A 25,175-nucleotide genomic window follows, 5' to 3' on the forward strand; every position below is an offset into this window, starting at 1 on the left:
TTTTTGTCTACCTCTGTCTAGTTATGTATGTGTGTGTTTCATTGACTTATATCTCAAAAGTGGCCTAGCTTACGGGTACTAAAAATGTTACTAGCTCAACGGTGTCACTTACGAATTCGAGCCAATCGTGCAGTCTAACGCAACTAGTTGCGACCATGCGACCAATCGCGCGCGTGATGCGAACTCATCAACCAATCGCGTTGTAGCGGTGTCACTCCGCTGTACTGGCCCCATTATTATTGCTCGTAAGGCCAGTCCTTAGATAACCGTCAATGGTGTTTCCTTGTAAACTTATTTTAAGATTGTGCAATAAGGGGTCCTTATTACATCACACGTTTAGGGGGGAAGAAAATGTGAAATTTTGTGACAAGGGGGCGGGGGGAGACACAAACTTTGTGACGTCACCTTAACTTCATCAGTCACCGAAAATGTATTTAAATTATTTTATTCCCTGTACAGTTAAATAACAAGTTTTTGGAACGATAATCGTTTTTATTAGTTTTCTTCCATAATCAGTTTTGAGTTATAAAATTACTAATATTTTGAGTCAAAATTTATAATACCTACTTAATTCGATTTGCCAATTTCGTTGAAAAAATGTGACGTCACACCAGGGGGGAGGGGTTTGTCAAATGTGACCAAGTGTGACAAGGACCGAGGGGTCAAAAAACCTTGCAATTCGTATAACGTAATTAATGGATGACCCCTAAAAAATATTTTTATTGTATACTAGCTGTTACCCGCGACTTCGTCTGCGTGGAATTAGTGACGTCAGCAAAGTAGATATAGCTCCTGGATAATGCTAATAGCAATCATTCAATTCGCGCATTGCTTATTTCAATTATTAGGCAATACATTAACTCTTTCAATTCCACCCCCTTTGCACTCTCTTCATGATTTCCGACATAAAAACTATCCTATGTCCTTCCCCGGGACTCAAACTATCTATATACCAAATTTCAACTAAATCGGTTCAGCGGCTTAAGCGTGAAGAGGTAACAGACAGACAGACAGACAGACACACTTTCGCCTTCATAATATTAGTATGGATAAGTGGTAACACACTATCGCACCGCACCGCGACCTTGGTGCGGTGCGATCGTGTGCTACGGCCTTATTGCTGCTCTCTATAAATAGGAGAAACCTAGCCGCGAGCCAATGTACCCGAGTGCATGAGTCACCGATGCCTACCCGACTCTTTATCGGCCTGTCTCGGGGTCTCTCGACGAGTGTGTACCTACAGCAGAGTGTGTGTGTGTGTGTGCTGTAATAATAGTAACACACTATCGCACCGCACCGCGACCTTAGATATACAAGAATTGGTCGTTTAAATGCATATAGTCTGTATCTTTAGGAATTTATATAAAAGTAAACAAAATCTACCTTCAAATGGCCTCTTAACCTTTTGGACGCCAATGACCGATATCGATGACAATGACCGCAGGTTCAACGCCAAAGATGGATTAATCGGTCACAGATCACAGAGCAACATAGACCTACGTCACAGAATAAATAATAGTACTAGGTACAGAAGACTCACTCCCTAACAAAACGCGTCTGTTACGATCAGCACAGATATGGCCGCTAGGTGGCGACAGCGCCACGCGCGGCTTATGGCTTTCCCCAAATAGTGGAGTAAACGAAGCAAGATGTTGTATGGAGACCCATGCTTTAATTCCTCAGTCGATGAAATTTTGCTTGGTTATTGTATAGTATGAGCCGAAACTAACATATGAAATATCCAAAAAAAAAAACACTCCTAAGTTAGGTTTTTATACGTAAAAATACAAATCTGTTTATATATTGAACCGAGTAATTCCTCCGTCCAAAATTATTTTACCAAATAAGTTATTTGTATCAGCATGTGATACTAGAAAAAAATCAAAAACTTTTGTCAAACATGAGAATATTTTTTTATGATAATTCCTTTTTTTGGTGCTCATTTTCATCGGAAAATTGCTCTGTCAATTTTTTCTTCTTATATGATCTTAGAATATAATTTAGCGTAGAGGGTAAGAAAATCCAAAAAAAATGCATACCCAAATTTATGTATTTTAGAACTATTAAAAACTGAGAGTGGAAAATTTCTCAGCCTGATTTCTTTTTAAATATATACTGAGTAGTCACGTATACACTTAAATCCAAAATATCCAAAAGAAATATCATCCAGGACACCGAAATTTTGGAAGCGAAGATAAATCCATCCCGCGGTTACGCAATAATGTACCGTCTTCCTTTAGCAGTTTAGTGCAGATTAGCGTCCTTGTGCTTCTAGTACGACCCGACCGCGTGACCCGCAGCCTGCACTTAATGGCTCCTCTACACGATGGGCCAGCGCCGGCCACTCCAAGGGACGCAGCCATGCGGTAGAATGAGATAGCAATATCACTTGCTCCCTCTAACGCTTAAATGCGTCCCTTAGAGTGGCCGGCGCTGGCCCATCGTGTAGAGCTGTAGAGGAGCCATAAGAAGGGAGTTGTCGTTGTCACTAGTGTATGATTCTTTACACTACATTTGCTTGACCAAGTATATTTTACAAAAAAATTATTGCAGCAGTGGCAACATTGTAGTAAGTTTTTTTGGTCTTGAATTACGTTTTTTAGTATAGAAAAGCAGCAAGCCGCCACCGCCGGGTAGTATAGGGCGAGGCGCGGGCGGCGGCCGGTACCGCTCACGCACCCCGCTTGTACTCCGCTCCCTACACACTGTTCCCGTTATGTTTCGTTTTTAATGCGCTCGTATTTTTTTTGGATGTTTTTATAGATGAATGGAAAGAAAACTGTGAACTTAATTCAATAAATAAAATGGATAGAGAAATTTTCCACAGCGATTAAAAAGGCAATTTCTGAAAATAGTATAGTTACATGGTAATTTTTTTGGATTTTCATTTTGTAGGTATAAAACGGCAATAAGCTGGCATTCCAGTGAAAAAAATTAGACTGAGCACTTTTCCGGTCCAAGACACACCAAAAAATTATATTTTATTAATATTGGTATTTCTGCTGGGATATTTTTTTGGATATTTCATATATTGTTGCAATACGTTACATGAATATGTCCGGTGAAGAAAGTTTGAACGGAGCATTTTTCTGTAAAAAGATATTAACGATTTGAGACTTTAGGTATTTACTTTAATTCTATTATTATTATTCTTTGGATATTTATACAATACTTATTATTTATTGATACTTTATCATACTGTAAAGTTTTTTCTGGCTGAGGAATTACTGCGGGGTCCACTACCTTTATTTACTACATTAAAATTTGGAGGATGTACTTTTAGCTACCTGTAGCAAAGCGACGAAATCGCGGAGTGAGCCACGCCTGCCTACGTGCATACACATAAAGTTCAATTTCAGGTTTGACACTTCGGTGACGTGGCGTACGAGTGACAGTTTTTGTGTTTGACACGGCGTCCAAAAGTTTAAGCCAGTTGAGGGTAGATAAAAACATTACACGATCAAATAATGTAGATTAAAGTCTCGTCGTTCAGTGACGAATCCAGGCGGTATTGTATTTGGTTGGTTATCAATAAATGTTACTACTTACCCGAAAATGTACATATTGTTTGTTTACTTTTATTAGGGTTCCGTAGCCAAATGGCAAAAAACGGAACCCTTATCGATTCGTCATGTCTGTCTGTCTGTCTGTCCGTCCGTATGTCACAGCCACTTTTTTCCGAAACTATAAGAACTATGCTGTTGAAACTTGGTAAGTAGATGTATTCTGTGAACCGCATTAAGATTTTCACACAAAAATAGAAAAAAAAACAATAAATTTTGGGGGTTCCCCATACTTTAGAATTGAAACTCATAATTTTTTTTCATCAAACCCATACGTGTGGAATATCTATGGATAGGTCTTCAAAAATGATGTTGAGGTTTCTAATATATTTTTTTCTAAACTGCGCCAGAGATACTCCCAAAGTGGTAAAATGTGTGCCCCCCTGTAACTTCTAAAATAAGAGAATGATAAAACTAAAAAAAATATATGATAAATGTACATTACCATGCAAACTTCCACCGAAAATTGGTTTGAACGAGATCTAGTTAAAGTAAGTAGTTTTTTTTTAATACGTCATTAGTCGTAATTAACCCGCAATTTTCTTGTTACTTGCTGCTACGGAACCACAGACCAACCCCTATAGACCGAGCTTATAGGACGACTCGCGGTCACCGCCCGTATGGTGTATAGGTCAAATATAAGATTGTTCGCGCGCCGCTGCGATCAGTTGCGCCCAACGTAACGACCTGTACGGTTACCATCAGTTTGTCACTGACATAAACGCCGTCGAGAACGTAATTTACTTTCTATACATCCCGTTTGCACTAATATGCGAGTGCGAGCGAGATGTATAGAAAGTAAATTACGTTCTCGACGGCGTTTATGTCAGTGACAAACTGATGGTAACCGTACTGTTAGCAGTGTGCACGAGTCTAAGAAAATAAATCGTAAACTATTGAATTCATTGGGAAATCATGGGATATTGCAGCGTAAAATGGTGTGGCAAGTCATCTAAGACATCTACTTACGAAACAGATGGAATAACATCCCACAGGAAAGTCAAATTCATTATTTGTGACGTTCCACGGGAAAAGGTACCTTATGAGGGTTTCTAGTTTCGGAGATATTAAATGTTTTGTAAAGAGGTGAAAAAATGCTCAATTTTTTTTTATTGTGTGATCTGAAACCTTAATGCCTAACGTTTGTTTACCTGTTTTTATTTTTGTTATAAGTTAGTTATAAGCCTAGTAATGTCGTCTCAGAGTTTAGTAGAAAAGGTACCTTATGGAAAAAAAGATTGAAAATTCCCAAAAAAACTAGTCAATACGGGAAAAGAAGTTTGGTAGAGAACTGTATTAGCATTCTGCAAAACTAATTTGATAATTTCAGTTCTGGTTGGGGCGCCTCGCAAATATTATAACCGTACATAGACCGACATCACAAATCCAAGTAGACTGCTATTATACCAAAGTTACTCTCGTCAAGTCTTTCTTAACTAGAATAATCTTCATTTGGTTTGGTCGCATGCAGTAAATCAGCCATTGGTTTTCTGAAAAATGCCAATACCCGACGCATTACCTTATGGAATATCTGAGGTCATTGAACCTCAATGCCGCTTATCTTCAATAGCAACCGAAATATATTATTGATAAGAAATAGACGATTTATACCATCTTAACACCAAAATATTATTAGTTTATCCTAACTGTTCCATCATCATCATGCCTCATCATGTAACTTGACCACAAGGTACCTTTTCATTACATACAAATTATTGGTCTTTTTTAATATTATTATGACGAAGAACTAATTAAATTGGGGGCAGTTTAATGTAAATTAATATTTTCTATTCATAAAAGATAAACTATAATATGATTGATATTTTGTAGTGATGTATTATTAGATTTATTTCCATAAGGTACCTTTTCGTAAATGTATGGAGCAAATACTGTTATTGTTATGTAAGTTTAAAGTGGCATAAGGGGTTAAATATAGTATTTAGTTGGGGTTTTAGGATTTATTTCATTTGAATGACAGAATTTCTTTCATATGTGCTCAGAAAAATTGATTGTGTGTCACATTAAAAGTAAAAATATTCAATTTTGTGATTTTATATGAAAAAGTCAGAAAATACATTTTCACCTCTAAATCGGTATTGTTTTTTGCTTAAACTGTCTGTCAGTGTCGTTTTCTAATAGATAAAATTTAAATCTTGAGAGCTCATTGCAATCAATCGTGAAAATGAAATAAAACTTTATTTTCAAGAGATTGGTTAGTATACACATAAATCAGTCGATATCAAAAGTTTCTATTTGCATTACAGAACAAGTCGCAATATTTTTTTAATCTCAGATATATAAGGCATTATTATTTGTAGTCAACTATGTAACTTACTTCAGGAACATAGTTTTTTAGGCGGCTAAACTTAAAACTTCTCTATCGTAAAGTTGCTCATTTCACAACATTATTTTCAAAAAATCATATCTCTGTAACTACGCAACCTAGAAGGTTGATCTTTTGTGTTATCGATAGCTTATTTATTGTAGATTACTGGGGTATGCATAACTCCATACCCGCCATAAGGTACCTTTGACCGTGGGACGTCACATTTCATTGAATAATGTTTCTTGTCCGCGGGGTTCATTTTATACTGGTCAGTAAGCAGAGGCGAAGTATGTCCGTCCCTTTTCGTCAACTTGAAAATGCAATGCGCTATCCCTTTCCCTTTCGACTAGTGATGTGACGATGATGGTTTTTCAGTTGCGGAAACTTCGTGCTTCGTCATACCGTATTGTACCATTTTAGACATAATATATAGGTAATATGTTGTGTAAGTTTTTTAGAATCCTCTAGGCCAGCGGAGCAGTTAGGCCGCATGTCACGAGATGGACCTGATGATGAACTTCAAAGAAGTGCGAGGGCACTCGGTGTTGGTTTGTGATAGACATATGTTGTATGGGTTTTTTAGAATCCTCTAGGTGAGCAGTTAGCTCTCATGTCACGAGATGGACCTGATGATGATCTCCAAAGAAGTGCGAAAGAACTCGGTGTTGGTTTGTGATAGACATATGTTGTATGAGTTTTTTAGAATCCTCTAGGTGAGCAGTTAGGTCTCATGTCACGAGATGGACCTGATGATGAAATTCAAAGAAGTGCGAGGGAACCCGGTGTTGGTTTGTGATAGACATATGTTGTATGGGTTTTTTAGAATCCTGTAGGTGAGCAGTTAGGTCTCATGTCTCGAGATGGACCTGATGATGAACTTCAAATAAGTGCGAGAGAACTCGGAGTTGATTTGTAATAGGCATATGTTATTGGTCCATTTGAATATGTTTTCAATACAACCTTCTATGACCTTAATAAAACGGACAAAAGAAAATAATTGTATGAGATTTCGGCGACACTTTTTTCTCGTATCAAAAGAGATTGCGATTCTGAGTGGAAATAATATAAAAATTCTAAACTTTAAAATTCATGTTCTGGGTACTTTAAGCAGAAATGCCCTAATATGTTAAGTAAAAATTTCAGGTACATTGTTAAATTACTTAATGAAATATTAAATTAATCAATATAATTATTAAGTAAGTTTACTCTAAGTATACTAAATTGGTAACAATTTTACCACAATAAATTTCGGTATCACTGGTAGCAGTACCCACTACCTGTAATGAACATGTCCCATCCCTACGCTTGCACGTGTCAGCGCGCCATGTTTGAAACGACCAATCGCAACGCCGTGAGCACCCCTCCCGCACCTCACAGTTTGGTGATTTGCGTCGGGAACAAAATGGCCAATATTAGGTTTCTAGAGGCGGTGTTCTGTGTACGGAACCCTTCATGGGCGAGTCGCACTTGGCCGCTTTTTTAAATAGGTACCTTAAGATACAGAGTATAGATATGCTCCGAGGTTAGCGAACTGCGTTCGGAGATATGAATGAACAAATTTAATTATCTTCATTTTCATATGGCCTTGAACCTCATAATCAACATCACTGTACCTACTGGTCTAAGAGCTAGCCACGGCAACAGGTATGCAATTTATAGAGCAACGAAATCCCTCTAGTTAGTACTTTTTCCTAACACTTACCTAGGCGTAATGGAACAGAGTAGTATTGTTATTTATTCTGTGACAGAGTACAAAAAGTAGAAGACATATACGACACTATGCGTAAAGCAATTGTGAGTCAGGTGCAATTTGCTCGTGATCTTCCTGTAGGCGCACAAGTGATTGTGTATTTTCATCACATGGCACTACTTTTCCCCCAAATAAAACGCCTGGCATTGCTATATTTGAATTAAATACATAATTAGCTATTATATCACACCAAACTCAGAGCTCTATAAATTGCACACCTTCAATTGATTTTACAACCCCTTTGTTGGCCATCCACTCCCGCACTCACCGCTGAACAGCTGCCAGGCGCCCGAATTAATTAATAATGATAGTATGGCACACTAACTAGAGGGATTTCGTTGCTCTATACATTGCATACCTATTTTCGTGGCTAGCTCTCCGCCTATACAGTGTTCACGACACGTTACATTAGGTTGTGCACAAATCACGCGGGGTGTTTTCGGTAACTTTTTGACCTTATCTTAAAGTTAGAATCGGGCCGAGATATCAATTACTACACCTTGTAAAACAACGTCCCCCGCCGCGTCTGTCTGTGTGTATGTTCGCGATAAACTCAAAAACGGATTTTCATGCGGTTTTCACCTATCAATAGAGTGATTCTTGAGGAAGGTTTAGGTGTTTAATTTGTAAGGGTTTTGAGGTTCGTCAAAGCCGGAGCAGATCGCTAGTAATACATATACCGGGTGTGGCCTGTAATATGAGCAAAAAATTAAACTGTAGGCTGTACTCCTCATACTGACCAACATTTGTTCATCGACTTTTAAAAATAACTTGTGGTTTGATTTTTAATACACTTTAAAGTTTATTCTAAGACGCATGTATTGCGAATTTTGTTATGTTTAAGGCGTGACAAGCAACGTCAATCACAATGATATGGCGTAGTGGGCGTGGCGATGGCGTCCATTGAAGATAATATTTATTTTGTATGAAAAATAGGGAGTCTAAATACGTCATAATTTTTATAAGTTGTAGACAAAATTGTCACCGTTTGAGGAATACAATCGATGTTTTAATTATGCTCATGCTACAGGCCACACCCGGTATTTAGCTAAAAAAAATCATTTCAATTAAATGGGATAAAAATATTATATTAACAGCAACGGCTTTAAGCAATATAGTACTTACCCCATAGGTATTTACTGCAAAGTTCATTGTCTTCGAGATATTTGGCATCAATGTTTAACAATTTTAGGCAAAAAAACTGGTTTTCTGGCCATAACTTTTGTGATAATTAGTTTAAAATTATAATCTCTGACTAGTTTGAGCGTGAATCTTGAGCGTTGCGAGGGTTTTAAAGCACGAGGATTAAACAAAATTTGCCCCCGAGTGAAACACAAAATGTTTCACCAAACCAACCCGAAGCAAATATTAAATGTAAAATATCAAACAAAATCAAACCAAATCAAATCCAAATGAATGTTATTAAATATTTATCATCCAAAATCATCATTTAAAAGTCAATTCTATCAGCAAACATAAGAAAACAACTCAAAATTTGCATTTGTTACTTTGCCTCACATGTGAATAAAATGCAAGTTTGCTATCAGTTTTTGAAGTGCAAAGTAAGCTTTTCCGAGCTCGTGTGGTAAAAAAAAATTGTTGTTAGGCCTGTGGAATTATTATAGTCAGACACACCCACTTTCTCAGTAGAAAAAGGCGCGATATTCAAATTTTGTATGTCAACGCTTTGCGCCTACATTTTTTAAATTACGACAAAAGAAACAAATGTAAGATTTATGATTTAAAATATATTTTTATTGCTTCGAAAGGTCACATCATTATTATTATATACTTAATCTAAAATAATACAACATTGGTTACATTTTGTACTTAAAGTTAATTTTAATTATAGTAGTGGGATAACCTAAAAATATATTTGTACAATAAGATACAGTCATATGTACCTTTTAAACACAATTTATTGAATATGATTTCTACGCCAGTTAAATGGACGGTCATAATTTTCATTCATTTACTTACAAAAATCATAAAAAATCATACAACATAAAAAGGTTTCGACCAATCGCGACAGACTATGCCCAACTAATGTAAGGACGCTAAGCATGAATAATTTCGTACATTGACCCGGCTGTTCCTATCTCTGTTGCACGCGCATAAATTATATTGGTGTCCACCTCGCACAGCGGCATTGATCGCCATTCTTAACCTTTTGAACTCCAAGCACACCTAAAGTTGTAACTAGTCGTGCCCACAGCGCCAAGAACAACTAAGGGTTATGAAATCAGAAATTATTTATTTGCATTGATACAGTATGGGGATGTTACAGATCATGTACCTAGCACGAACAACACTAGTCGCTAAATTTGACAGACGAATGATAAACGGCCTGTACCACGAAGTCGAAGCGATGCGCGACAGTATCGCTAGTTTCGATATTCATCGTCTCTTAACTCACAACGTCAGGTCAAACGCTCAAAGCAAACGCGCAATGTAATGTGAATGTAAATGAATGTCATGCAATTGCAAGCGTGCAAATTCATCAATATATAGCGGAGGACAACTGTAGGTGTTATGGCGTACACTGTCAAAGTAAACCACTTCACTTTCAAGTAAGGTTTACATTAGCTCGCTTGCGCCAGTTGCGTCCGAGACCTTGGCGTTTGAGTGATGTTTGTGTTTATAGGCCCCGTGCATGAACTATAGGGGGCAGCATAGGAGCCGTTAGATTTTTGTCGCGAGGCGTAAATGTGTCGTTTATGGTTCCGATGTAGCCCACAAGATGGCAGACCCTGCTATGCATAAGGAAACGTACCGATGAGAACGGTAAATGGTAGCACTTGCTTTGGCAATGTACATGTGCACATATGTTTCCGATTCAGGCCACAAGATGGCAGACCCTCCAACGCGCACGGTCCCTATGACATAAAGCGTTCAAATGCACAGAGGCGGCAATCGAAACTTCCCTTCTTTTTTCTTATTACTCTTCGAGTATTTCCGATCTTTATGGGGCTTTCAAGACAATCTTTCAACAAAGATGTAAAAATCAATGCCAAGTAAACACACAATGGCACAGTAACAAATACACAGAGGCAGCTGCCATATGCCCGATCATGATGGGGAAGCCGACCTTGAAGAACTGCACGAAGGTGATCTTGTAGCCGTGCTGCTCCGCCACTCCTGCGCACACCACGTTTGCGCTCGCGCCGATTAATGTGCCGTTACCTGGAACATTGCAGAAATTAAGGTTTGGACGAGTCTAAAAACTAACGGCGTTATTCATAAACGTCTGCTAAGTTAAGAGCCAACGGGAGTGGTCATTTCTCCATGCAAACGTACTCCTCGTTTTCCTCCGTGGTTTTTGAAGCTAGAGCAATGATTTTTTCAACACAGATTAATATTATCAATATCTGTGTCGGACCGTTTTGCTTTTTTGGATATTTTTGTTTTTTAAGGCGCTAGAGCCCTTCAAAAATGGCCAAAATGGCCTAATTGACTATGCCGCAATGAGAGGCGTGGCATTCAAAACTGATATCAATTAGCCAAAAAAGCAAAACGGTCCGACACAGATAATTTCATAATCATTTAGATTTCCAAATTTGGTTACGATTGGTTAAGTTTTGGAGGAGGAAACAGAGGAGTACGAAACCTCGATTTTTGAGATTTTTACGCAGGATTTTTCGCCTTGTCCTTATCGCACTACTTTTAGGTGCCGCTTCCGTTAGCGAGACGGGTATATTTACCTAAAATATTTAAAACTCAGCTCCTGTTTCATCTTAATCAGCTGATGATCGTCGTTTGTTCCTCTCTATGGCATAACGACAGATAAGGACAAACGACGATTATCAACTGATTAAGTTAGCAGCCGTTTATGAATAACGCAATAAGTGAAATGGGGCAGATCTCTTGCATAGTTAACTAGCTTCTGTCTCCTCATTTTCGGATGATGAATATGATGATTCTGATAAAAACTATCCTATGTCCTTTCTAGAGACACAAACTATCTTCTCAAGAAATTTAGTCTGAATTGGTTCTGCGGTTTAAGCGTGAAAAGGTAATAGATTTCGGTTTACCTCTTTGCAGCGCCCATACCTATAAGAGGAGCGAGTGGCAAGTTTAGATTGAGGTTGCTACCGAAGGATATTATCATTCTGATGAGGCCAAAATGCTGGGACAATGCCAGAAGGATGACGGTTTACCTCCTAAGCAGGCTCTATACAGCAGCGCCCAGACGAGAGGAGCGAGTGGCAGGTTGAGATCAGGGTTATTGTCGATGAATATGACCACTCTGATGAAGGCTCGATCCCTAAGTGAGCCGTAGCCAAAATGCTGGGACAACGCTAGAAGAATGATGACGGTTTACCTCTTAAGCAGGCTCCATACAGCAGCGCCCAGGCGAGAGGTGCCAGAGGCAGGTTGAGATCAGCCGATGGATATGACCACTCTGATGAAGGCTCCCCAAGTGAGCTGTGGCCAAAATGCTGGGACAATGCTAGAAGGATGATGATGGTTTACCTCCTAAGCATGCTCCATACAGCAGCGCCCAGACGAGGGGTGCCAGAGGCAGGTTGAGATCAGGGTTACTGCCGATGGATATGACCACTCTAATCATCATCGTGGTCATCGGGAGGTTATCCACGAACGCTGAGATTACGCCGCCTACCTGCCCAGACAACATATGATTAAGGCGGTCGTCACACTGCTCCGCATCTCGCAGCGGCGTCCGTTGATGCGTTTTTTAACTTTGTATGTAGAATCTTGATTTTGTATAGAAAAATCGCACGGTACGACACACTGGCTCCGCCTCGACGCGCGGAGGAGCGAGACGCACGACGACTCGCGCGCTCGGACGGAGACGCGGTGCCTGCCGCAGGGTATGTCACACCGAGCTCCGCAGTGCCGTACGGATTTTAGTGCAAGAATGACGCCTCGTGCCTCGTTGCCTTAAATCTTGGTAATCTCTAGCAAATGACCCATTTATAGGTCTGATTTGTAAATAGGGATGTATATGTCGTAGGCCGATCGTAAGATCAGGCAGATCGTAATTTTCCTGTGTAATGTTTTGACGATAGTCACATTAAACCAATACATACGTAGGATAGGTTCGTTAGGTTGCTTCAGATGCCCGAAGGGCACACTGCCCAGAAATAGGAGCCCCGCGTAGCGGGTCTCCGTCGACTCAGGGAACGAGTCAAAGATTTTCATGTTTCACGATATGCCAAGGAATTTCACGATATGCCTGATCATACGATCGGCCGCCGACATATACATATACCCAGTGTCTTCTGCGTTTTATGACTCGATTGTACAAAACCCAAACTGAAAGTATCACCGCAGTGTTCTGAATAAGTTCCGTTTCCATTTTATCGGCAAATAGGAACAAAGGGCCTACCGCGAACTACGTTCGACGTGTTGGCTCTGTGTCGCACTTGTAAATTAGTACGTAAGTGTGACAGGGAGGCAACACGTCGAACGTGGTTCGCGGTATAGACCAATAGTGGGACCGGATTTTTGCACTAAAATTTTTGATAATTCTAAAGATGAAAAAGTGATACTTATCTGACATGGGACATATTTTTAAGCATATTTGTAAAATATGACGAAAAGTTAGAACGAGCGTTAGATATAAATTAGGTATTTATATATTTTTAGTAATGATTTTTTAATATTGAATTAAAGTGCAATGTTTAAGTTCCATCGTTTATAATATGTATGACGCTTTATAATGTAAAATTATTAGAAATTTTTTTAACGTGCTTCTTAGTCAAACTACAAATTAGCTTATTATTTTGTCGATATTGAATTAAAGTTTAATAAATCCACAACAACATATCTAAATTCTTAAGTTAATAGGCAAGCTAAAAATTTAGAAGAATAAGATATATGCTTTAGAATTAATATGCGTTTTTTGTCCTATAATATCTAATATTGAATTAGAGTCTGTAAAAATAAGTCTATTACTATAAAATAATATACGCAGCCATATTATGGAAAATAAGAAATTTCGGTGTGTAGCTTGCATTGTAATAGTAAAATATATTTAAAAAGGCGCGAAATTCATACATACGCCGCGCTGGTCCGTCAGTGTCGCCGGCGCGGCGCCCGAGAGCCTATCATAGCCTAACTATACCTCGCCCCTCGCCTCGCCCCACCTCCCGCTCACAGCACTGTCTGTCTTTTCTTATCATTCATTTGTTTGTTTACTGTGGACATATATAAATTAGATGCGGACATTACGTGAAATTAAAGGGGTCCCTTTGTTTCCCATAAAGTTTTAAGTCATAATGTATTGTTTGTCATATAAGAACCTTCGGGCTCTCGAATTAAGGTTTATTTTTGAATGGCCTTAGTAGCAGTGTGATAGCGTTGACTCGGCTCGGAGAGTTGGCGAATTGGCGATTCATTCGCCGAGTTAGCGGATTGGATACCAAGTTATCAGTTATACTTGGTCAAGCAGATCTTGTCAGTAGAAAAAGGCGGCAAAATTGAAAAATGTAGGGTCGAAGGGATATCGTCTCATAGAAAATTTGAATTTCGCGCCTTTTTCTACTGACAAGATTTGCTTGACCATCTATAGTTTAGTGGCCGAGTTGATTAGGAAGAACATTTGAATTTCGAAATTGTAATAAAAATGTACATGATATTCACAACTATTTTTTACCATAGTTTGTCAAAGGACTGTCTCATTTCAAACATAGAGAGAATCATCATACTATCTTTGACTTACACTAGTACTAGCACCCAAAAGAAAAGGATGAATATAGTTTTTTGTTTTTATTTACTGACAAATTGGTTTGACCGACTATACCTATTTCTGGTTCCTATTGTCATGTCCTGTCCTATTCAACGTCAATATCATATTGTGTATATTATAAACCAACTGCTCAATATTACACGTATACATATTGAATATACAATAAGGTAAGTGACCTCACCTTATTGTATATTCCGTGTCGGCCGTATATGCCTATATACGGCCCACCTTAAATAATTTTTTTTTTTTTAATAAACAGGATATTAAGTATGAAAAACTCACTCAAATAGGTGTCTTATTTATTGAAGTTTCTTCATTATACCAAAATATTTATAAAAATATTACGATACTCTTGGAAAATATACCTTTTATAAAAGTCCTATTGTGGGCCTTATTGAACACTAGCAGGGTATTACTTAATCCCGCAAAAAATAATCATTTTGACAATAGACAATAACAGATTTTATTGTTTTTAACTTAAGAGTTATACATATACAAATAACAATATTTGGTACTTCACAACAACAGGATATTTATAATAAGTTAAAAATAATTCTTTTGGGCCTTATTAACTAAAGATATAAAAATTGTCTAGTTTACGCGAAAATAGTAGGTAACTAAAGTCACTAAACATAAATCTTTATTATTATTATGTTTTAACATCTGGGGGCACGGCAGTGCCCCCGCCAAGACGAGCAAAGCGCAAGGGCACTATCTAACTTTCCCCGAAGCGCTTCGTCGTTTTTTGGAACCCTCATAACTTGGGGTTGGATTATACTAGATAAACAAAGTTCTCGGACTTATTAAGCATATCAATTGCATAGCTCTTATACTTTAGATTTTATTCATGTCTAAAAACTTCGATTCGTCACTGACTCACTCACTTGATGATTATCAATACCTTTAGGGTACTTCCTGAAGTCCTCTAAGAAGCTGAAATTTGATATGTAAGATAATTTTAGTACACAAACAACAAATAAATTCAAAAATTTGAATTTTTTAATCCCTAAGGGGATGATGAGGGGGTTTAATCTTGTATGGGGAATCAATAATCGCTGAAGCGATTTAGTTGAAATTTGGTATGTAGATAGGTATTGTTATGGGGAAGGATATAGAATAGATTTCAACCTCAAAGTTTACCCTTACGGGGTAAAGGCAGATTTCAACCCCAAAGTTTACCCTTACGGGGTGAAGGGTTTATATGGGGAATCAGTAAGAAGTACATTGTGTAACAGATGCCCCCAGATACTTATTTCAGGATTTTTAATAGTAAATCACCCCCAACCCTTTAAATTAGGGGATGGAAGATTGTCATAAGCAACTTACAAAAAGAAGTGAAATCCCACCAAAAACATTTTGATGTAAAATGTTGCCCAGACGAAACCATAAGGCTCGCACTGTCAAAAAGTTATCAGATCTCTTGCCAAGCTTCTAACTCTACAAGCCCTAACTTCACTAGCTCTACACCTTAGTCAAAGTATGTGGCTCGGCCGTTTCGTTTCTACAAGAACTATTGTATGTATAATAAAAAAACCGCCCAAGTGCAAGTCGGACTCGCGTTCCAAGGGTTCCGTACATTACACAATTTTTAACAATATGTTTTTTTAGTGAAAAGTGAGTAAAATGTCTTTTAAAAATCCGTAGGGATCGGATCAAAAACTAAGTACTTAAGTCCGACTCACGCCACAGATTATACAATAGTTCTTACGAACAGATACTTATCTCTCAAACAAAACGCAAATACCTACCGTTTTGATACCTACACAAAAATACAATGGAGTGACCTTCAACGCGCCGCTCCCCGCACCGCGCGCACCGGCACAACGCTAGGGTTGCTGACGCTTAGAAATGATAAATAAATACCCACTTAAACAGAGAAGTGAAATAAAAGGAAAGCTAAATCTTAAATTATACCTAATATTCCGATTATGCTTTAGTGTTTGCGAAATAGTCATTTTAAAAGGTCATATGTCATATGCAGTAACCGCAGTGTTTACGCCGTTTTATAAACCGCGCAATAATCCCAGCAAGAATTAGTTTTAAAACTTCGTGTAATTTAAAACCAGATAGAGATTAATGTTACATAGTAAAGAAAAATAATAGAAACCCCATGAATAAAGGTAATTAATTATAAGTTAACCAGAGCAAAAATGAGTAGGCACTTTCCGGTGTAAACTTACTGTCGTTATAATAAACATTTACCAAAATAAATTAAAAATTTACTACCTATTTCAAATAGATAGATATCTAAATCTATACATTTGTCACACATATTAAACATTACATGTTTAATTAAAGAAATTCAATAGTAGGTAGGTACCTACTACCCGCGCGATTCGAACTTTAAGATATCGCGCCGTTAGACATTCACTAGATATGAAATAGTAAAGATATGTGACGTTCCACGGCAAAAGGTACCTTATGGCGGCTGGCGCTTACGCTTATTATTATCACCACTCCAATATTCAGTCGGGGCAATGGTACCTTTTGGCGTGGAACGTCACATATCTTTACTATTTCTTATCTAGTGCATCTCTAATTCATTTCCCGAATCCCGCCCTACGTGTAACTATCGTAAAAATTGACAGTGCGGCGCGCAGTGACGTGCGTACGTGAGCGCGTGTGGCAACCAACTGGCTTTCTTTTCTACCGTGAACGGGAGCAGATTCGTAGGTATTAATCCGAGCTCGCGCAGAGAGTTCCATAGGCCTGCTCACGCTTAGCTCCACATTTCTAATAGGTTTTCCTGTCATCTATAGGTAAAGAGCTAATATGTGTATTTTTTTCATAATAAAAAGACCCAGTAGTTTCGGAGATAAGGGTAATGTTATTTTTTTGCCTGTTTTCTTAAATAACTTCTAAAGTATTTATTTTAAAATTATGAAAAAAATATATTTGAGATTCTAATTCTAAAATGAGCCCCTTCATTTGATATATAACAAAGATATCGTTTTTTTTCTTCTATTTATCATTCATCTCAAAAGTGACCCCTTTATTTAAATTTATATTACATATTTACTTTACATGTATGTATTTGGGTTATAGACAAATTTCAACTTATTAGTCCAGTAGTTTCGGAGCAAATAGGCTGTGACAGACGGACAGCCAGACACACGAGTGATCCTATAAGGGTTCAGTTTTATTCCTTTTGAGGTACGGAACCCTAAAAATAATGATTATAATAAGTTTTTCACCTTATGCCCATGTGGCGGTAGCAAAACAGCCAAGCCACATATTTTGACTAAGGTGTAGAGTTAGTGAAGGGGCTTGTAGAGTTTCAAGCTTGGCTCGACAAGAGATCTGATAACTTTTTAACAGTGCGAGTCTTAGGCTTATGGTTTCGTCTTAGCAACATTTTACATGAAAATGTTTTTGGTGGGATAATTTTTTACAGTATAAATATTTATTCATAACAGTTAGTATTATCTTTAACCATGATTTTTACTGTACATCTGGGCCCTATTTCACCAAAGTGACAGGTGCGACATTTGTCGACATCACTGTTACTGACGTCACAGGCCTTTATAGGCTACGGTAACCGCTTACCATCAGACGAGCGGTGTGGTTGTTTGCCACCAACCAGTGTTGGGCGTAATTAATTACTCGTGTAATTTAATTACCAATTTAATTACATGTAATTAAAATGTTTGTAATTTAATTACATAAAATTTAATTACATGTAATTAATTATTCTGTGTAATTTGCAATTGTGATTACATTAATTAGTAATTAAATTACTCAATTACTTTTCATTTACCTTTTTAATAATATGCAAATATGAACAAATTTACTTGTAGTAATTATAAAGAAAAACTTTTATGAATTCCATTATACGCTGGATAACGTTATAACATATTTTTTATCCCTGGAATCATACCTTTACAGGGTACTATGTGACAAAAACCACGTTGAATATGGCGGTCGGCGCTTACGTCGCGTAGCACCGCATTAGTATTGGGGCGCCGGTAATAATGACGTAAGCGCCGACCTAAGGTGCCTTTCGGGTTGGACTGTAGCAAAGGGGGGGCTGGGACTTGGACAATTGTCACAAGAAATACGACAGTTGTCACGAAATTCCGACACAGAACTCATTTACTGTCAAGAATTACCGAAAGTTCTTTGAAATCTTGTGTCAATTGTCATCATTATCATCATAAACATCACAAGAAAGATACCTGTTTTTTGCCGATATAATAAAGTTTTTTTTTAATAATACAATGATAGTGACAAACAGGAATAAGGCCCGTCCGATGGTAAGCTATAACCGTAGCCCATGGATGCCTGTGACGTCAGCAACAATGAGACTTGTCGAATTGTCGCACCTGTCACGTTGGTGAAATAGGGCCCTGGTGCTACATTACGACACCGGTGCTATAATAAGCACATTAAAACACTCCCTTTGGCCGTGTTTTAAAATTCGTCATTCGTTGCAAAATTTCTATTTTTCGCACTTCTATCGTAAATAGTTATTTACGATAGAAGTGCGAAAAATAGAAATTTTGCAATGTATTAATAAAAAAAGTTACCTATATAAGTAAGTAGTTACTGCCTTTAAAAAGTATAAGTGTCTAAATGTTATTAGACTTTTTGATTCTTTAAAACGTCTTTAGGTCAATAAAGCAAGTGAAAAATTATTAGAGTTAGACCAAGAAAAGTCTGCAGCGATTTGGACAGCCCACGCAGTGAAGGTGTTATTTATAAGTCATAATTTCATAGAAGTTTCTTCAAATCGGCCTTATTAATGAAAGATTTAAAATATTCAAAATTATCTTAAAATATTTTAATCTATTATTTCATCTCATACGTTCAATAAGGCCCGGGACTGGACCTTTTTGCCTGCACTGACAGTGGATCTTCTTAGCAACAAGTACAAATTCAGAATAATAGGGAGCAACTGCTATTTTTGAATGCTGGGCCTTGTTACCCGCCGGGCCTCATATGCCTGCACCTCACCTACCTTATTTATTTGTTTTACAAGGGGAAAATTTGTTGATTAATCGTGCTAATATTGATACCCAAACAAGCGAAACATTCTAAAATTGAACCACAAGCGTAGCGAGTGGTTCGTAAAGTTGAACCTCGAGCGTAGTGAAGGTTTCAAGGGACGAGGGTTAAATAAAATTTTCACTACATCAGCTCGTAAAGGCCCTCTTGATTGTTCGAAACGGATAAGAAGAGTGGCATTTAATTTGATGCAAATTTTGAGTTGTTTCCGTAGGAATACTCGTAAAGCTCAGTTGGTTGGTAAAATTGACTTTAAAATGATAAATATTGAATAACGTTAGTTTGAAATTGATTTAAATGATAAAGTAAATATTATCGGAGATATATATATCGGATATCGCTCTTAAACAAAAAATATATGTCGCTAGTCATTTATAACCTAAAAGCGCCAAATTACGCAAAATTATATTGAAATGACACCTGTCTATTGAATTTGAAGAATACTTTAACAAGGGTGGTTATCTGTATGACAATGCACCTAAAATAATTTTCAAATGTATCTATTATTTCTATACTTAACACGATAACGAATTCTACGTAAACCAAACCGCGGGCAATCCCTAGTACATATAGAAATAAATAAGTGTAGGTAAGTTTCCATTACTGTACCTACTATTAACAATATTACCATTGATAATAATTTTATAAACGTTTTGCGTATTTTTTACGGGCACCGCGCTAATCGCTAGCCCGCCACCGTCGATCGCTGCCTCCTGCCACGGCGCGGCGCACAGCGCGGCGCGCGAAAACGCCGCGCGTTTGAAATGTAACTCAATATAAGCGCGGAATGCATACTTACGTATCAGTATTTAGTGTCGCCGTGATTTTATATTTCTAATATTTTGTGTGGGAACTAAGATCTTTATTATGACCGTGTAATATTAACTCTACAAACTTTAATTCAATATTGGCTATACTGCTTAACCAGAAATCAATATCTAGACAAGCACATTGTCTACATTTCTAACTTTTTACAAGTATACTAAGTTGATAGATAATATCGTAATTTTACAATATCAGCTACTTTAATTCTTTATTCACAAAGTAATTCGTGTTTTTACGTTCACCAGAAAGCAGCTGTTCCAGATTTCTAAAAACCGAATATTGTGAATAAATTAAAGTGTTATTGAACATGTTACAGTTTTTTGTAACTTTAATTTTATATTTACATAGTTATTTAGCAAAATTGAAATATTTAAATATGGCCGAACGCTCCACCTATAATTTTCTAATATTTTAGATAAATGTTATTTAACATGCATGCAATAACATATCAAAAAAGAAAAAACTTTAATGTTATCAAAACCCATTTTTGTTCCACCGCTGGTCTAGTAGGCCCTCTGTTTTCACCTTAACGTTCGAATGTGAAATGAACGCAAGACGGAAGTAACGCGGGACGTCGCGCATCGCAGCTCCGGACGGAGATGCGGAGAAAACTCGGACGTTGGTGCGTTGTCTCCGCATGCGAGTCCGTTGCTCCGCGTCTCGCAACGAGACGCGGCGGCAGTGTGACAACCGCCAAGTACCTTTTGTTCATAAAACTGGAAATGTCTCGGTTAAGATTTGTCGCTAACACAGAAATGTGATTGATGGTTAAGGACAACGAATTTTTATTTTACAGAATGGCTGCAGTACTGAGTTACGTGTTGGTTTGTTATATATAGCTTGTCAAAGGACTGTCTCATTTCAAATATGGACAGAGAAAATCATACTATCTTTGTCTTACGCTAGTACTGGCACCCAAAAGAGAAGGATGAGTATAGTTTTTCTTTGTTCTTATTTACTGACAAATTGGTTTGACCAACTATAGCTGCTCTTCTCGGTTAGGTTTTTTAGATGATGGTGTTATTTACCATCTAAAATTTAATACAAGGCTATATAAGCAATATTGCTAGACGTTTTATAATGGTTAATTTATTAGCTTTGGGACTTTGGACTTTAACTAATCGATATAAGGTCGAGTTTTCAATGGCTTAAGTATATCTATATTGCTAGTCGAATGCCATGGCATTATTCAGCGGCTATCTTAATGACTCGCTGGACCAGCGGTACGACGACGAGACTTGCGTGCATGAGGTCGAGCGTTCGATCCCCGGCTCGCGTAGTATCTTTTTCTATTTATTTGTTTTGAAGTTAGTATTCTATACTGCAGTTTAGATTAATGAGTTTAAAATAACAACCATCTCGGGTCGCAGAGACATTCCCGCTCATCTCTTGGTTGTGTTCACACCGATGTAAAGACGGCGATGTCATGTGTTAAGTTTACCCTCCAAAATGGAGATGAAATTACAATGGTATAAATGACATGCAAATTCGAGCATAAGTGAAATGTAAAACCTGTGTTTTACCTGTGTAATTAATTATTAGACATTTTTGCAATTGTTAGTGTTTTATACGGCGAAGGGGTAAGTGCTAAGATTAAGCTAAAAACAGAATCTGTAATGAAGGACTATAGGCATTACAGTAGAATTAAATTAGTGCAATTGTTTTAGCCTCTGGACATGCCCTTCGAGTTCCGGGTTACAATTTGATATCGAATAGCGATTGGATCGAGGACCATTTCGAGTACATTTTACGGCGCTAGCCGGTGGCAACTGGATAGGCAGGGTTCCAGATATCGTAGAAAATCCCTCCTGGCGCCTAACAAAACTTAGATTAAGATAATTAGGCTTAAGTTTTTCATCTTCTAATTTGTATCTTACTCAGTATAACACTAGTTTTTAATTAAATTTATACAAACGTGATAGTTGGTTGTCTTTCTTACCTCAAGAGCCCGTAACAAATAGCGCCCAACGTAAAAACAAGATACGGGTTGAGGTTACGTTATTGTTAGATATTGTGTTCTTATCATAGTGCTTAAAAGGTTAATTATTGTTGTTTTTTTTAGATATTTTGTTTTGGTTGCAAATAACATATGTGAATAAGTTTAACATGAAAATAGCTGTGTAAGTAATTGAACGTTTATATGTATATTATTGTAAATTATAAGAGCATAGTGCGTAGTGTTGTAAAACTCGTAGTGCGGTAACGCTTATGTTGTTTTTTTATCTTGGGTTCCTGATTAGACAATAAGGACGAGTTGTAGTTTGTGGAAATAAATAATTTTAAGATATTTAGTTAATATGGATCCGAACTTTTTACTAAAAGATGAAAAAATTAAAACCAAAATATTACTTTGCTAATCAGCGAAAAGATAACGTGCTAGTCAATCAGTGCTAACCCGTTATACTTACTTGCGTATTTTTACATGCAATTAATATTCCCACCCTCCCACCGCAAAAATAAATACGCAAATAAATATAACAAACCACCACCAAAAGAATAAACCTCGACACGTGTTTCGCCTCTCTACGAGGCATCCTCAGGAGTTGTTGACGGTCTGACGCCCGGCAACGGAATGACCTGTCTAGAATGGTCGGCCATATTTATACCTTGACCACTCCCCCTACCGTGCAATTGTGAGTGAGATGGAAAAATTCGTAATAACGGCGATGACGCAACATTCAATTGTTCGTTAAGAATCATGCCCCTATTGTTGTACCTAATTATTTCCAGTTGTTCCAGAACACCCAAACGCAATCCCTTTTCGCAAACATGTAAAATATCAAAAGAATGATTCTCAGATAAAGTGTGACCTGTATCTAATAAGTGCTTTGCAAAATTGGACTTCTCTGGATGGTTATGTCTATATGACGCAACATGCTCTTTATACCTAGTAGTGAAACTACGGCCCGTTTGCCCCACATACACTTTATTGCAATCGTCACAGGTAAGCTTATAAACTCCAGACTTTTTCCCATTCTCGATCTTATCTTTGCCATTGCAAAGCTTCGAGTGCAAAGTATTATTTGTCTTAAAGGCCACAGGAATGTCGTTAGACTTCAAAATTTTGTAAATTGCATCAGACAACTTGCCAACATAAGTTATGCTCGCTTTATATTTCTTAATCGGTTCAGAGGATCGTGCCGCATACAACATAGTGTTGACCATACTATTCCGCTTTTTCCTGATGATACCATCCACAACAGACTTATCGTAACCATTCGAAACTGCTAAGTGATAAATATTATTTAATTCAATCTGATAGTGTTCATCAGAAAGAGGCACAGTCAACATTCTATGCACATAACAATGAAAAGCAGCCAACTTATGCTGCCACGGATGCGTGGAAGAAGCCGGGATAACTGTATCGGTATGTGTAGGCTTACGGTAAATTTTGAACTGATGCCTGTTGTTTACTTTAGTGATTGTTAAATCTAGAAAATTCAATGAGTTGTCTTGCTCTAGTTCCTTTTTAAACTTAATTTTTGGATGCTTACCATTAATTTCAGCAATAAATGCATCCAGCAGGCCCATACTACCCGTCCAACAAATAATCAAATCATCCACGTATCTAAAATAGTATAATATATTATTGTTGCCCACAATATGCTGGTTCTCAAAATGGTCCATAAAAATATCAGCCATCAAAGGACTTAGTGGTGAACCCATAGCCAAACCATCACTTTGCAAATAATACTGTCCCCCAAATCTGAAATAATTTTGTTTCATACAAATCGCTGTTAGATCTATCAATTCATCTACTTCCCCTGGATGTAAACGTTGCCTTTCAAAAAGACCCTTAATAATCTCCAAAGTCTCTCCATATGGCACATTTGTAAACAAACTGTCTACATCCAATGAAAGAAGAACAGCATTATCTGGTATGTTAATGTCCTGGATCTTTTCTATTAACTGCAAGCTATTTTTCAAGCAATATTTCGGCTGGAACTGGGACTTGTCTCTTATAATGGAATTCAACCTTTTTGCCAGATTATAAGTTGGCGCACCCAAATATGAGACCACTGGACGAACTGGGATATTATCCTTATGAATTTTGGGAAGTCCATAAAGAATAGGAGCTCGTGGATTCATAGGCACAACCATACTCTTCTGATGTTCGGTTTCAAAAACAAATGAAGAATTCTTAACTGCTTGTCTAAGATCTTTCTGGAACCCTGGAGTTGGGTCTCTTTGCAATCTCGAAAATCCGTCACCTTGAATAAGGTCTAGTACTTTCTGATTATACTGTCCCTTCTGGAGAGCCACTGGTACCTCACTCGGACGCACCCCCAAAGCCAGCACCAGCTCATCCTGCAAGGACTTCGACGAAATCTTCGCCGGATCGCACCCGGCCTCGCCGGAGGGGAACGCCAGCTGCCCACTGCACCCGCTACTGGTCGCCCTAGACAGTGGAAACTACTCCAGGCGCCGCTAAAACGGCCTAACCTGGAAAAGGGACCCCTGTCTGGGACTACGGCCGGCAGTAATGCGTCGCGCAGGCACCGCCCACTAAGACCGACTGAGCCCGAGCGTCATGAACGAGAAGCCGAAGCACCCCCCCGACCCTCCGGGTAGTCGTCAACACGGTTTTCTAAAACCACCCGCAGCCCCGCCGCTGAAACTCACGGCCCCCCCCGACCCCTCGGTTAGGGTGGGTAGTTCCAAACGTGAGTTTCACGAAGTACCCACACGAAACCCGCCGTCAGACACCAACCCCCCCGCCACCGCGGGGCATGTGGGTAGTCAGGAAAGCGGGTTTCCACAACTACCCGCACCAACACCACCGATGCCAGAGCCCACACCAGCCGCCGAATCCGACGAAGAACTCGCCGAATTCACGGATGCCCTCACAACGGACCGTGACGGCTCACCACAGCCGTGGCAGTCAGAAGATGCAGCCCCTGGACGCACCTTCTCACCGATCCCGCAGGAAGAGAGAGACCGACTTTCTCCTCGCGAGCTACTGGATCATGACCGTATCCTGGTAGCCCGCCTGGG

At 38.3% G+C, this 25,175-nt stretch overlaps 2 protein-coding genes across 2 annotated transcripts in view; both read right to left on the minus strand.

The window, feature by feature from the left end:
- The window catches only part of LOC134803639 (P protein-like), a 118,816-nt gene that overhangs the window by 47,623 nt on the left and 46,018 nt on the right, over positions 1–25,175 (minus strand). The window lies entirely within an intron of this gene.
- The window catches only part of LOC134803643 (P protein-like), a 38,817-nt gene continuing 23,850 nt past the window's right edge, over positions 10,209–25,175 (minus strand). The window contains exons 18-19 of the mRNA XM_063776426.1: positions 12,113–12,260; positions 10,209–10,822 (exon numbers count right to left, since the gene is read on the minus strand). Coding sequence (XP_063632496.1) covers positions 10,644–10,822; positions 12,113–12,260 — 327 coding nt within the window. The 3' untranslated portion in view covers positions 10,209–10,643. The remainder of the gene's footprint in view (positions 10,823–12,112; positions 12,261–25,175) is intronic.

Source organism: Cydia splendana, chromosome 27, assembly GCF_910591565.1.
Source record: "Cydia splendana chromosome 27, ilCydSple1.2, whole genome shotgun sequence".
Lineage (NCBI taxonomy): Eukaryota > Metazoa > Arthropoda > Insecta > Lepidoptera > Tortricidae > Cydia > Cydia splendana.